Consider the following 14,222-nt stretch of genomic DNA (forward strand, 5'->3'; position numbering starts at 1 on the left):
TCGTGTTGGGGGCACCCCTCCCAGGCTCCGTTTTCAACAGCTAGGCCCTCCTGCAGCACTCTGCCAGTGAAAATGAAGCTTGGGAGGTCCCTCCCAAGCTCCATTTTCGCTGGCAGAACGCTTCAGGAAGCTGTTGCAGCTGAAAACGGAGCTCAGGAGGGCCTCACATGATCCTCCCGAGCTCCATTTTCACTGGCAGAGGCACCGTGGGCCCGATCCAGCCCGTGGGCCTTGAGTTTGACACCCCTGATGTAGATATTACCTTAAACCATAGCGTATCATTACTGTAGTGTTAAGAATATTGGACTGTTAGCCCAGTCTTCTACCTGGTGTTTTGCCATGGCTTTGTAGAGAGAACAAGAATCTATTTCTCTTTTAGACACATTTTAGTTAGCTTTAATTGTGGTTTGTCCAAACAGCCAAGTATTGTTCATGGTTTAGATACTTGCTTGTTCAGTTAAGCTGGAGTTAAAACTAAGAATACTTTCTGGTTGATACAAAAAGGATGAAGCCAATGGTGATGCTTCCGTATGTTTTCTTAGCAGTGGCACTTTGAGGAGATGGGAATCAAATGTATGATTGCAAAACTAACGCGTGGTATTGTATTTGTATCATCATCATTTATCCTCTGTCACTTTCTGGAAAACACAATAATTGAATATGTGGAAGGAAGCAAAATTGTTGCCTGGTCTGTGTGGCCTTTAACTTACAAATGGGTTTTTGACTGATTTCCAACACCTCAATTCTGCGCAGAATTTGAGATACTGAATTCACTTAAAATAGTTTTACACGTATTTAGGAGTGTTCTTTGACCAGGATGCCTGATTATGACTACATAACTTCCAAGATAACTGTAAAACCTGGGTTTCCAGAATTATTTCCACGCTTCTAGTGTTCAAAATGTGGATTGAATTACAAGCAGAATATTGGGTCTCTGTAATAAAGAAATCTAATCTCTTACTCTCCTTTTTAACTATTTCATACATGGTCCAGAAGAAGGAGCTGAAGTTATGTTCTGTTTCGGATACTGACAATGATGCTGTCATATCCTCAATAAGAATTCTCAGTACTGTTCCTTCATAGAATTCAGTGCAAAGATTATCCCCCAGTGGCCTTCCACCCTGCCGCTGCCCAGACTAAGGTGGTGCAACTCTGTCAAAATCATGTCATCGTGAGCCTGTACCCCAGGATATAGTAGCCAGCAAAAGTCTAAAAGCATCACACCAGAAAGCAAGGCTGCCTCTGTCTGGAGAATATACTTGCGAGCAAATCCCGATTTGTTTCAGTGCATTTTATGAAATAATCCTAACTGTTAAGAGGGGTTTGCCCTGTGGTATATGAGTGCAGCACAGTTGCTTTCATTCCTCACGCTTTGTGTAATTTTGTGTTCTTTTTTTTCCAGGAACCTTTTTTTTTAAAAAAAAAATATGCCCCTTTCTTTTTCCTTTCTAGACTGCCATCCCACACAAGCCAAAAGAATCCAGCACCTCAGTGACTGTGAATCCTTCTGGAAGCACTCACTTTCGAGTCATCCAGAGTACTGATATGGAAGAGGTTCATCACCTCTCTTCCCTGACTGACCTTGGGCAGGATGAGACGGTGTTGATTGTGGAAGAAATAGAGCTCCTGGCACCCGAAACATCCCAAACAGAGATAGAGACTTTAGGGGCAGCAGCTCCTCCGCTGCCGGCCGGTGAAGAATTAAAGCCAGCCCCAACGTGCTTGATGCAGCCAGCCAGCAAAACAGATTCTCCCTCGAAAAAAAAGGGTATATATAGCACCTTTTGCAACCAAGTATTATTGTCAACAACTTGTTACTAGTGAAACTAACTGGCCTTTCCAAGAAATGAGCTAATGAGGGGAAAAGAGAAAGGAATTTTCCTCCTGAGTCAACAAAAGTGGAATATAGTCGCTTTACATGCAAAGAGGCTTTTCATGCTTTCCCTTCCTTAAAATGGGTGCAGCAGATTCCTTAAGACCAGGGGGACCAAGAGCAAAGATAAGGGCTCAATTCATAGTTTCTAAGCCTTCAAATGGAAAACAGGATACAGGTAGTCCTCGACTTACGACCACAGTTGAGCCCCAAATTTTTTGTTGCTAACTGGAACTTTGGTTAAGTGAATTTTGCCCCATTTTACAATCTTTTGTACCACAGTTGTTAAGTGAATCACTGCAGGTGTTCAGTTAGTAGCACAGTTGTTAAGTGAACCTGGCTTCCTTATTGTCTTTGGTTGTCAGAAGGTCGTAAAAGTGGATAGCATGACCCTAGGACACTGCAACAATTGTCATGAATTTGCAGATAACAGATACAAACCCAATGTAAACCGCTCCAAACTGGATTGCAGAGAGTACGACTTCAGCAACAGAGTGGTCAATGCCTGGGATGCACTACCTGACTCTGTTGTTACATCCTCTAACCCCCCACTCCTTTAACCTCAAACTAAGCACTATTGACCTCACCCCATTCTGTAAGGGGCGTGCATAAGTGCACCATCGTGCCTCCCGTCCCTGTCCTATTGGCTCTGTTTATTCGTACCTATTTCCTGTATTCTTACTCATGTTTATACTTATACCTATTATCTTATAAGCGATTGACAAATCAAAATAAAAAAAATATGAGTCTGTTGTTAAGCATCCAAAATTTGGATCACATGACTATGCGGTCATAAGTGTGAAAAACAGTCATAAGTCACTTTTTTCAGTGCCATTGTAACTTTGAATGGTCACTAAATGATCTGTTACAAGTCGAGGACCACCTGTAAACTGTACTATGAACCATAGGTTTGCTGTAATGGAGGAACGCCTAAATAAGAAAGCAGCCACAAAATTCCATGCTTGAGGTACAACTTTACCTGCTTAATCTCATTTGCCTATCCATTTCTGAACCCACAAAACTTATTCTAATCCGAGTCTCTTATTCCACTGTTATTCTGTGCCACGAGTTTTATTCTCCTCTTTTAATGAATTATGATTTGTTTCTTTTGTACCGTAAGCTCCTGATAAAAGCTGTGGTAAGTGGATCAAAGAAGTTTTTACGCCCTTTTGGTCTTTCAAAGGAGAAAAATGTGTTTGCTTAAAGTGCTGTGCAATAATAAGATTTTGCATTTTACAGATAAACGGAGCCGACATCTTGGTGCTGATGGTGTATATTTAGATGATCTGACTGACATGGAGCCAGAGGTTGCTGCACTCTATTTTCCTAAAAAGTATGCATGCTATAAACTGACATTTACCATTTATAGAAATAGCTTTCTCGGGATCTTGTGTCTCCCATGTATAAAATTCTGTCCTTTGTGCTTTTGAAGAAAATCTGTACTTCGCTGAAATTTGTCTAAAATCACCAAGCCAAAGCTTGGTTTTTTTCCCCTCTTATTAAGACAAATTCATTTTTAAAAAGTGACAAATCGAAGAAATAAAATGAAAGGATCATGCAAAAAAATATTTGCTGGAACATTATCATACCTCTTCAGCTCTGGTGATAGATGGGCATCTTTTTTGAACAAACATCAAACATAAAACTCCCAGTGCTATGTTGTTTATTATAAAAATTAGTACCCATTCAAAAGACGCACAGAGAAACTTTGGACTGTACATTGGCTGTTTAAAAAAAAAAAAAAAGTTTTAAGCCACCGGAGTAAGACTAGAAGCATGCATTGAAAGTGATTTTTTTTCCCAAGCATGTTACCTAGAAGCACTTTTATTTGAAGACTAGGGGCTGGACCTCCGCACTGCTGAGGTCGACAGCTCGATTCCCATGAGTGAATAAATCTCAGAGGGACAAGAAAGAAGCCTCCCCCGACTGCCTACCAGCATTCAGGCGTCTCATGGGTAAAGATAACACAGCTTGGAAAAATTCCTTTCACAGCCAGCCAGCCACCTACCTCGGTGATCTTTGGCTAACACGTGCCATACGCTAAATAAATTTAAAACTTTAACAAGTCTTTGAAGGCTTTAAATCACTCAACCAGAGAGATTTCCTGTAGTGATTGCTTAACCTATCAAGGCGGAGAAGTAGGCTAGAGGAGTCAGATGATGAAGTTCATGAGCCCTCTCTGGCTTTGGAAAGGAGTAGAAGTCACTGATTCTTCTTCTCTTCTCAGTGGTGATCATAATCCCCTCTCGAAGAACACGAGTGAAAACAGTCCCCGCTCAGCCAATCAATCCCCTCAATCAGTCGGAAGCTCAGGGGTGGACAGTGGTGTCGAAAGCACTTCGGATGGAATCCGAGACCTGCCATCCATTGCCATTTCGCTTTGTGGCGGACTGAGCGACAATAAAGAAATATCCAAAGGTAATATGCTCAATACCTCCATGGCTCCTATTGTAAAATACTCTTAATGCCTGGCTTGAATGCTCCGACCCCCCTCCATGAAAAAGTGTATAGTGACCTCTTGTGGATATTGCGTGGTAAGGCATGTGTGACAGAAGAGGGACAATCATCCTTCCTTTAAAGAATATTGCGCATAATATGGTGTCCTTCGTTCAGTATTCCCCCGCTCGTCCAGCAGCTGTTAAAAATTATGGCAATGCTGAACGAAGGAACTGATGAGCTGAAGTTACGGGTGTTGCAGAATCCCTGAAATCAGAATAACGAAGATAATGAATCAGATAATGAAAATTTGGGTGTTTGGCAGTCCACCTGCCCTTATGACCAACTGCAGGGGTGCTGCAGCTCCTCCCACCTCCTGTCTCTCCCATTTATGCCTGTGAACTCCTGGGAAGCTCCAAAAGCCAGCCTGAAACAGCCACCCCTCCTCACAAAGGGCCAAATGTCTGGGAAGTCCCAGCCCAACCTTGCTCTAAGGTTACGCAAGATGCCCCGCTGCCAGTAACCTGGGGAGAAGAAGGCAGGAAGCAGGCCGGCCACATCGTCCTTCCAATCAGTTGTTCATTAAAATGGATGCATTGCCCAAGATAAATTAATCTATTTCAAATCAGAATTTACGAGAAATTCAGTCAGAATTTCTGGCAAAACCTTACAAGGATGGCAAGACACTGTTAGTAAATTCATGTGGAGAGGAGAAAGACCCACGAATAAGCAAAACATTCTACAAGGCTTTAAAGAGAGTTGTGGCCTTGCCATTTTGAATTGTACCATGAAGATGTAGTGGTTAGAGTTACCATCAGAGTGTCTTAGTAGCTCCACTGGTGCCGAGAGTGATGGTAGGACCTTTTAGTAGGTAGGACCCTCTGCCAGATAAGCCAAAAGGGTGGTGATGGTAGTAATGAAGGTAATTCTCAGTGGGGGTGAAGACAGGTGGGGCTCTGTGGCTTTGAAGGAAGCTAACACAATCCACAAAGAGAGCCTTTTCTGTCATGACGCCCACCCTCAGGTATGTCATTCTCCCAGAGATTAAACTTGACCTTACTAGCTTTCCATAAGGCCCTAAAGATCTGGTTCTGCTACTGAGCCAGGGATGTATGGTTGAGCCCATGGCATAGCTTTGCTAATTATAAGAGCTGTGGTGGTGCAGTGATTAGAATGCAGCACTGCAAACTACTTCTGCTGACTGCTGATTGCCAGCAGTTTAGCAGTTTGAATCTCACCAGGCTCAAGGTTGATTCATCCTTTCGAGGTCGGTAAAATGAGGGCCTAGATTGTTGTGGGCAATTGGCTGACTCTGTAAACCACTTAGAGAGTGCTGTAATGTGCAACGAAGCAGTATATGTCTGTATGCTATTGCTATTCTGGCTGGTTTTATTTCAGCTGCTATATTTGCTATTTATTGTGTTGGTTATGATGTTTTTATCTGTTTTGATCCCTTGTTAACCACCCTGAGTCATGTTTGAGATAGGTGGCAAAGTAAATTGAATAAAAGCTCAATTAGCACAGTGAGGAGTAAGAATTTGAAAATCAAACTGGAAGAAAGCAATGTGAAACGGGTGTCTATATTGTAAGACCATCACTGTTAGTTTTATAATCCAGGAAACACTAATGTTTTACAAGCTTTATACTTATAAAGATGCAGTGATGGACCAACTGAATAGTTGACTAATTATAAGAGGTGCTAACATAAGAACATTATTATATTAGTTCTGCTAATAGGTTTAGAAGGGCAAAGTATAGAGAAATGGAGGAATTTGAAATTATAGAAAGACAGTTTTGCAAAACTTTGTGAAGAGAATCTGTTTCCAGCATCTGCTCCAAGGATAAAAATAGCCTCTATACATGGACATCATCAAATACAAAACAATAGAATCATGTTAACCAGATAATAGGAAACAAAGAAGGAGAAATACAGTGTAGTAAGCCAGAAATTTCTGTGTGCAGATTGTGAAACAGACCATAAACTATTGGTGCCTTGTTTGCATAAATTAAATTTAGACAATTGAACAAGATTTGATTCAGTTAATTAGAATGTAAAATCAATTTAAAGAACAAATTCAATATGTGAAAGAGAACTAGAAGAGCTATATAAGGAATTGAGACATGTAGTGAAAACCAAATTGCAAAAAATATCCCTAAAATTTAAAAGAAAAAAAAGTTCTAAATGGCTTTTAGAGCAAGCTATTTAAATAACCAGAAAAAGATGAAGGATGAAAGTCTTGGAAGGATATATGGCAACCAAATGCACTCTTCTGGCATGAAGCAGGAGAAAACAAAGAAACATTCAATCCTTTGTCAACAGCTAAAAATAATCAAGAAAAAGAAAATGAGATAAGCTTTTAAGAAGTTCAGAGAAAAAACGAAACGTATGGCTAATGTAGGAGTAAACACAGAAGAAATCTAATAGAAGCGAAAGAAGTTATAAGAAAATGGAAGGACTACACTAATACCTTTTATAGCTAAGATTTCAGAATGACAGATTTTTTTTTTAAAAGAATACAGTCAGGAAGCTACTCCATGGGAAAGTGATCCATGGCAGGTAATAGGAAAGTAAGTGCAGATGAAATTGCCAGTGAATGGTTTAAACTTGCAGAAGAGGCATTTTAAGTGCTAAAAGTGGACTTAAATATGAAGCAATATTCATTTGGCTCAAATACTGGTACATTCCAGAATAATAACTAAGCCAGAGAAGGGGGATGCAAACCTATGTGTAAATGACCAAACAATTGCAGTGATTTTTTAAATATTTTTTTTTACTTAAGATCTTACATGGAAGAATAGACCCACATGTGGAAAGATGAGATTTTTGTAAAAGAGAAATAAGCCAAATACGAGGAAAGGTGCAAGAGAATTCAAGAAGGAAGTTTATCTTTTGGTTTATCAACAGCAAAAATGGACTTATACCAGATTGGTGAATCTGCTGGAAATATTTTTTATTTTTCTGAGGAGTTCATGAGAAGAGCTGAGTTTGGGGGAACCGAATAAAATAGGAATGGAAAGGCAAACTTGGAAAAAATGGTGAAGCATAAGACATTTCAATGACAGCAACCGTCAGAACAGCTAAAGCAGGGCTATCAAACTCCTGGCCCATGGGCCAGATGCATCATGCGCTGGCCATGCCCATGCCCTGTTTAGTGAAGGGGGGAAAAGGTCCCGAATACGTCATGTGACACTGCCGTGACGACATGAGTTTGACACCCTTGCCCTAAAGTAATGATCTCTGGTAAGATCAGTTGTGAAACTTGACTGTTTAGAAAGAGCAAATTATGGATTGGGAAATCATTACTAAGAGAAAAATAAGTAGACCTAATTAATCAAATTTAGATCAAATAAAGGCAGGCAGCTCTCCTGAGCTTGTGATATAAGCAGAAAAAAATGGGTATGTGTTTGGCACAGCTGAATAAAATAAAAGATGGGAAGTTGGTTAAACAGGTTCAAGGAGATTGCAGAACCCTCTATAGAAAAGCTGTTGTTTACTGCAGGTTGAGATATAGATGACTTGTCCATGCAACTACCAGAAGCATGTGACTAATCATTTAGCAATTTACACACTCCTCTAAGATGTTTATCTTGGTTCTTGCTTGGTTCTATTTTAAAGGGCACCATTCACATTGATTCAAATTAGTATGTGCAAGGTGACTTTATTTATTTTTTAATTTATAAAAGTACAACTTAGGTGTACTTTTATCCGAAACCAACTCCTGAATTGCAACAACCATCCAGGAGTTGGTTTCGAATTAGGAAATTAATTGTACGTTGCAAGGAGTCTTATCGCCAAAGTTATGTGACTGGCCATAGCCTGTATGTACATATCTTTCTTTTCAAATAAGATTCATATTTCAGTTTTATAATTGCCTGAACACAAATTTATTCCCATCTGTGATTCAATCTAACTCCACATTCAGTCTGAGATTTTCTCAAGACTAGTCGGGACAGACTATTCCTAAAGCTGAAGGTGTAAGTTCATCGGCTGGAATTCCTACAAATAGATCCAAGGTGGGTAGAGTCTACTTCAAGCAGCATTTTCTGCTTCGTTTTTTATGGGAATTTTCAAGCAACAGGCTTTATACAGTATTCTTTTTCTCCTAAAACTATGCTGTGCCAACTACCTGAGATTACAGGCTCCGAAACTGCTTTTGTGCTTCTGTGGTTTCGTAAAGAGGCTAATTCTACAATATATTTCAAGCGCTATTTTAACCTGCTACTTGAGGTTCATTCATGGTTTTTTCCCTCCTTCCAAACAGAAAACTTTTTAGAGCAAGAAGTCTCTTATCAGCAGTTTGTGGACAACCCAGCTATTATTGATGATCCTAACCTTGTGGTGAAGATTGGAAACAAGTGAGTACAGCTTAGCAGAATAAAATGTGTGCATTTTGTTTAAAAAAAAAAAATCCCCACTGACAGGAATGCTTGAGAGCAAACAGGTTCGAAGAGATCTAGAGTGGCTTGAGCAATCGGTTGAAATTAACAAGATGGAACTTAAAATAAAGAAATTAAAGGTTCTGCACCTGGCTAAGAAAATGGAAGGCACAGTCTATAGCAGGGCTATCAAACTCCTGGTCCGCGGGCTGAAGGCATCACTCGCTGGCCATGCCCACGCGCGGTTTAGCGAAGGGGGAAAAAGTCCCGATACATCATGTGATGCCGCCGTAACGACGTAAGTTTGAAACCCCTGGCCTATAGCTTAATGACCATTTGTTTAGTGATCAAAATTCATTGATAAAATTATAGCCCTGACCAGTTTTTGATGTTACAACCATTGCAGCACCCTTGTGATCATGTGATCCACATTTGGGCACTTGGCACTCTGCCCATATGGAATATGCTTCAATTCTCTCCCCCCCACCTCTACCTTTTCAGATGCCCTGCTGCCCCTGCTGACCTTTGCCATCTTCTAAGCAATAGTAATAGCACTTAGACTTATCTAATTCTTTACAGAATTAAGCGGTTTACAGAGTCAATATATTGCCCCAACAAACTGGATCCTCAGTTTGCCCATCTCGGAAGGCTGAGTCAACCTTGAGCCAATGAGGTTCAAGATTGAGCTATTGCTATTGCTAAAAGGGAAGAGATGGGTTGCAGGGAGTTAAAGCCAAGACAGGCGTGCCATGGCAAGAGAAGCATGAGATCTTCACCCAACAACAGCACAGTCCTGGCCTAATGACCGCAACCAGGAGTATTAGAACTGCTGTCATGAAGTGGTGCAATGGTGAGGTTATATGTAATGACCGCTTCACTTAATGATGAAAAGTTCCAGTCCCAATTCGGGTTGTTAAATGAGGACTATCTGTAGGACTTACAATAATTCATGGGATAGGGATCTGGTCACCTTCAAGCCAGCAATGTGATGCAGCTGCTAAAAAGGCAAATGCTACACAGGAGTGATTTGCAGGATTATAGAGTCCAGATCATTGGAAGTAATTGCCTTGGTTTGACTCCCTATAAAATACTATGTTCAGTTTTGTTCACAATAGTTCAAAAAGGACAGTGGCAAATTCGAGTGAGTTAAGAGGGAAGCCACAAAGATTAGTAAATAGTTCAGAAAGCAAGCCACTCGAGCAATAGTTAAAGGTTATGTTTAACCTGCCCAAAAGATGTATAAGAGAAGATAGGATAGTAGCCTTCAAAATTTGAAAAGCTGTTACATCGAAGAGGGGGTAGAGGGTAGAGTTATATTCTATAGCATTAAAAGGCAAGGCCAAAGCCAATTAGTTAAAAATATACACGTAGGAAGATCAGACTAGATATCAGATGGAACTTCCTGATTGTATGAACTATGGAAATAAGAAGCAGAAAGAAATGGTCAATTCTCATTTAAGAGCTGTGGTGGTGCAGTGCAGGCTAGTTCTGCTGACTGCCAGCTGTCAGCAGTTCGGCAATTTGAATCTCATCAGCTCAAGGTGGACTCAGCCTTCCATCCTTCCAAGGTCGATAAAATGAGAACCCAGATTGTTGCTGGGGCAATAGGCTGACTCTGTAAACTGCTTAGAGAAGGATGTAAAGCACTGTAAAGCGGTATATAAGTTTAAGTGCTCTTGCTATTTGCTAGTGGTTTTCACTTATAAGCTAGATTGTCATCTATCAGAGACGATCTAGTAGAGCCTGCATTGCACAAAGAGGTGTTGATCTGGTCCTTTCCAGTTCTATGATGCTGTTTCCATCATAGCGGACATAGTGAATGAATTTCTTTCAGAGAAATAAAACTCGACCAAGAATTGGTTTAATTTGCATTTTAATCTGAATTCACTTACCTGCACCAAAAAGGCACATCCTTCAACTTTTTAACTTGCCCATGTTAGAAAAATATTCATGCGAGTTTTATGTTAAAAAATATGCTTTAGAAGTGCCTATTCTGAGGATTAAAAATGGATGAAATTAATTGAAGATTTTTTTTTGGGGGGGGGGAATAAAATGCTAAGTGAAATCTAATTTGATATCCATCTCTATATAGGCACATTTATATGTGGCATATTAAAATTAATATTAATGTAATGTAATGCCTGAAGTGTTTTAATTAAATGCTCTGGTGCCAACTTTTTCAGTAGAAATAGTTGCTTCAAGTTCTTTGATAATTTATGTATGTATGTATTTATATCTTGAAATAATAAATATTTCAATGTGGCGAACATATCCAACACAATATCCTCTTCCTATTGTCCTCACCACCAGCCTTCTGAGGTGGGTTGGGCTGAGAGAGAGTGACTGGCCCGAAATCACCCAGCCGGCTTTCATGCCTAACTAAGGCAGGACTAGAACTCACAGTCTCCTGATGATTGGCCCAAAGTCATCTAGCAGCCTTTCACGCCTAAGGCTGGATTGGAACTCATAGTCTTCTAGTTTCTAGGCGAACACCTTAACCACTAGACCAAACTGGCTCTAATCTGCATGTTTAAATAATAGTTATTAAATAAATAATTTGCGTGTTTCAAGGATTGTGTATAAATATTGTTTTGCCTCTCTTAGATACTACAACTGGACAACAGCAGCTCCGCTCCTCCTGGCAATGCAGGCATTCCAGAAACCTTTGCCAAAGGTGAGATTGACCATGCCAGCCTCTTTGGCAAAGGTCCTTGCTCTCCTTGTCTAGCCAGACCCCCCTGTATGTTGTAGTGTTACCCCTCCCACCCCACCTCATCCTGGTTTCTGGTTTCTTCTGTCCCTGACTAGTATACAATTGTGGCTCATTATGGGGCAATGTAACCTTTTCGCTTTCTTTTTCTAGCAGTCTTTTTATTCTTGGGTTAAGAAGGATGGCAGAGATAGAGGTTCAGACAATATTTTTTTTTTTAAAAAAATAGCAGAGTTTCCAAGATAACATTTAGCCATTTCCTATTGGAAAGTAAAATTATACCTGTGACATTTATTCTAGTTAAAGGTACATAAGAAGTATTTGGGTAGCTCAATAATTATATGAATTTGGGGCCATGAATTGGCGCTTTGTAGATTTTCTAAATTTTGCATGAATTTGCAATTTTGTTTTCAGAGCCATTGTTTGGGATGGATTAAATAATTTGCCTTCAGAATTATTTGTTTGAAAAGAGAAAGACAGCCTGGATTAATCTATCTCTGTCACTGTCTCTATCTTTCTATGTCTCTACCTCTATCTTTACACCTACCTACCTACCTACCTAACCCCGACCTGAATAAAATGAAGCTTGGAGCTTTATAATATTTTGTTGTAGGTTATCCCCATGTCGAGATGTATGCTATCAGGGGAAGAAACTCAGAGTTTAGTATGTCAGCCTTCCTGACAGGAAACACAAGTAGATGACCTAAATCTACTTTATTATATTAATAGGAACTTGTAAGTCTGAAAGCTCAGGTGACTCATCATCGCTTTGACCCATCTGATCAATGAGGACAGTCAGATTCTTCCTGAGTTTCTTTCTCTGATCATTAAACTCTTGGGGGCTCCTCCTCCTCCTGTCTGATTGTTTCCTGGGCAGTACCTCTTTCTTTCATCCCTCAAGATCATCTACACATTCTGTTAAGCCTAACTCTTGCATATAAAATCTCTTACTCCCTTCTGAACGAATCGATTTCATTAGACACACTTCTGTCCACTTAGAGGTCTATTGAGGTCTTCCCTGTAGACTGATAGTGACCTAAAAATCTATCCCATGGTAGCCCTTAATTTGTTTAATATTTGATGAAATAATGGAGTCAGCAGCATCCTTTTGGCTCACTGCTTATTGATTGATTGATCTGTCCAGTCAGTAAAGTTCCAACAGATAAATTCAAGCCAGGTTTTGCTACCCGCTTTCACTTTTCCTTACAACATCAAATGCACAGGTGGTATTCAGCAGGTTCTGGAGAACCGGTAGTGGAAATTTTGAGTAGTTCAGAGAACCAGCAAATACCACCTCTGACTGGAGATTTTACAGTATGCTTCTTCTGCCACGCCCACCAAGCCACGCCAGTGGTGGGATTAATTTTTTTTTACTACCGATTCTGTGGGCGTGGCTTGGTGGGCGTGGCAGGGGAAGGATATTGTAAAATCTCCAGTCAGAGGTGGTATTGCCAGATCTCTGAACTACTCAAAATTTCCACTAGCGGTTCTCCAGAACTGGTCAGAACCTGCTGAATACCACCTCTGAGCCACACCCACAGGACCGGTAGTAAAAAATTTTTTGAATCCCACCACTGATCAAATGGCGTGAAAAGTGCAAAGATCATTTGACAAATCAAACCGACTATAGCAGTTTTGTGCTAGTTCCATTACTGAATTCAAATTCACCAGAAATTTGTGCTTAATCCTCTTCCAGACCAATATACCGCACAGGTAGTCCTTGCTTACTGACCACTTGTTCAGCAACCATTTGACATTGGGATGGTGCTGAACTAATTAAAACTTACAACTGTTTCTGTAGAGGTTCCAGCCATCACACAATCTCCGTGTCATGGGATTGCGACTTGGACACTTGGCAACCAGCTTCTTCTTTCGACTGTTGCAGTGCCCAGTGGTCACATGATCCCCATTTGCAACCTTCTCTGCCAGCTTCCTACAAACAAAGTAAATGGGAAGCCAACCGGGAAGGTTGCGAATGGCTCTGCTAAGTCTTCCCCAGCCTTTCTATGTTTGCATGGCGCAGTGCCCAGCTTCCCCAGCCTCCCTTCACTCCTGCGGCATACAAGTAGTCCTTGACATATGGCCACAATTGAGCCCAAAATCTCTGTTGCTGACTGAGACATTTGTCAAAGGGAGTTTTGCCCCGTTTTAAGAACCTTTCTTGCCAAAGTTGTTAAATGAATCACCGCAGTTGATAAGTTCGCAACATGCTTGTTAAGTGAACCTGGCTTCCCCATTGACTTTGCTTGTGAGAAGGTTGCAGAAGGGGATTGCATGACCTTGGGGCGCAGCAACGGTCATAAGTATGAGTCCGTTGCCAAGCGCCTGAATTTTGATCACATGACCCTGGAGATGCGGCAAAGGTCAGAAGTGTGAAAAACGGTTGTAAGCCACATTTTCCGGTGCTGTTGTAACTTTGAGAGGTCACTAAATGAACTGTCGTAAGTCAAGGACTACCTGGACTGCTTTGCCCGGCCTCCTGTGCTTAGACTGGCAGCCCATCCTCCTTCTCCCAGCCTCCCTGCACTTGCAGATGTCCTCATCTGGGATTTCTGCTGCTTCCTGCTTAATGACCCACATTTCTTGGGGTTACTATGTCATCTGGGATTGTTGTTCCTAAGAGATGCAGTCACTTTATGCCCACATCGCTTAGGGACAGTAGTTTTGGTCCCAGTTATTGTTGTAACCCAAGAAATGTGGGTCATTAAGCCTATAAGTATTTCCTGCACCCCATCGCTCACAAAGGACTGGATCTCCATATTCCTGCTGTAAGCCTGCAAGTGAGATCCAGTTGCTGATCTTCAAGCCCCATCTGCTATAGCCAAT

At 40.9% G+C, this 14,222-nt stretch overlaps 1 protein-coding gene across 8 annotated transcripts in view; it reads left to right on the forward strand.

Moving 5' to 3' along the window:
- Positions 1 to 14,222, forward strand: part of LPIN1 (lipin 1) — a 122,511-nt gene that overhangs the window by 90,501 nt on the left and 17,788 nt on the right. For all 8 annotated transcript variants that reach the window (XM_026674301.2, XM_087946727.1, XM_026674303.2 and 5 more), the window contains 5 exons: positions 1,453 to 1,768; positions 3,113 to 3,206; positions 4,101 to 4,291; positions 8,572 to 8,665; positions 11,291 to 11,360. In XM_026674301.2, coding sequence (XP_026530086.1) covers positions 1,453 to 1,768; positions 3,113 to 3,206; positions 4,101 to 4,291; positions 8,572 to 8,665; positions 11,291 to 11,360 — 765 coding nt within the window. The remainder of the gene's footprint in view (positions 1 to 1,452; positions 1,769 to 3,112; positions 3,207 to 4,100; positions 4,292 to 8,571; positions 8,666 to 11,290; positions 11,361 to 14,222) is intronic.

Source organism: Notechis scutatus, chromosome 1 (genome assembly GCF_049901735.1).
Source record: "Notechis scutatus isolate UNSWTSFEM ecotype Mainland chromosome 1, rNotScu1.2, whole genome shotgun sequence".
NCBI lineage: Eukaryota > Metazoa > Chordata > Lepidosauria > Squamata > Elapidae > Notechis > Notechis scutatus.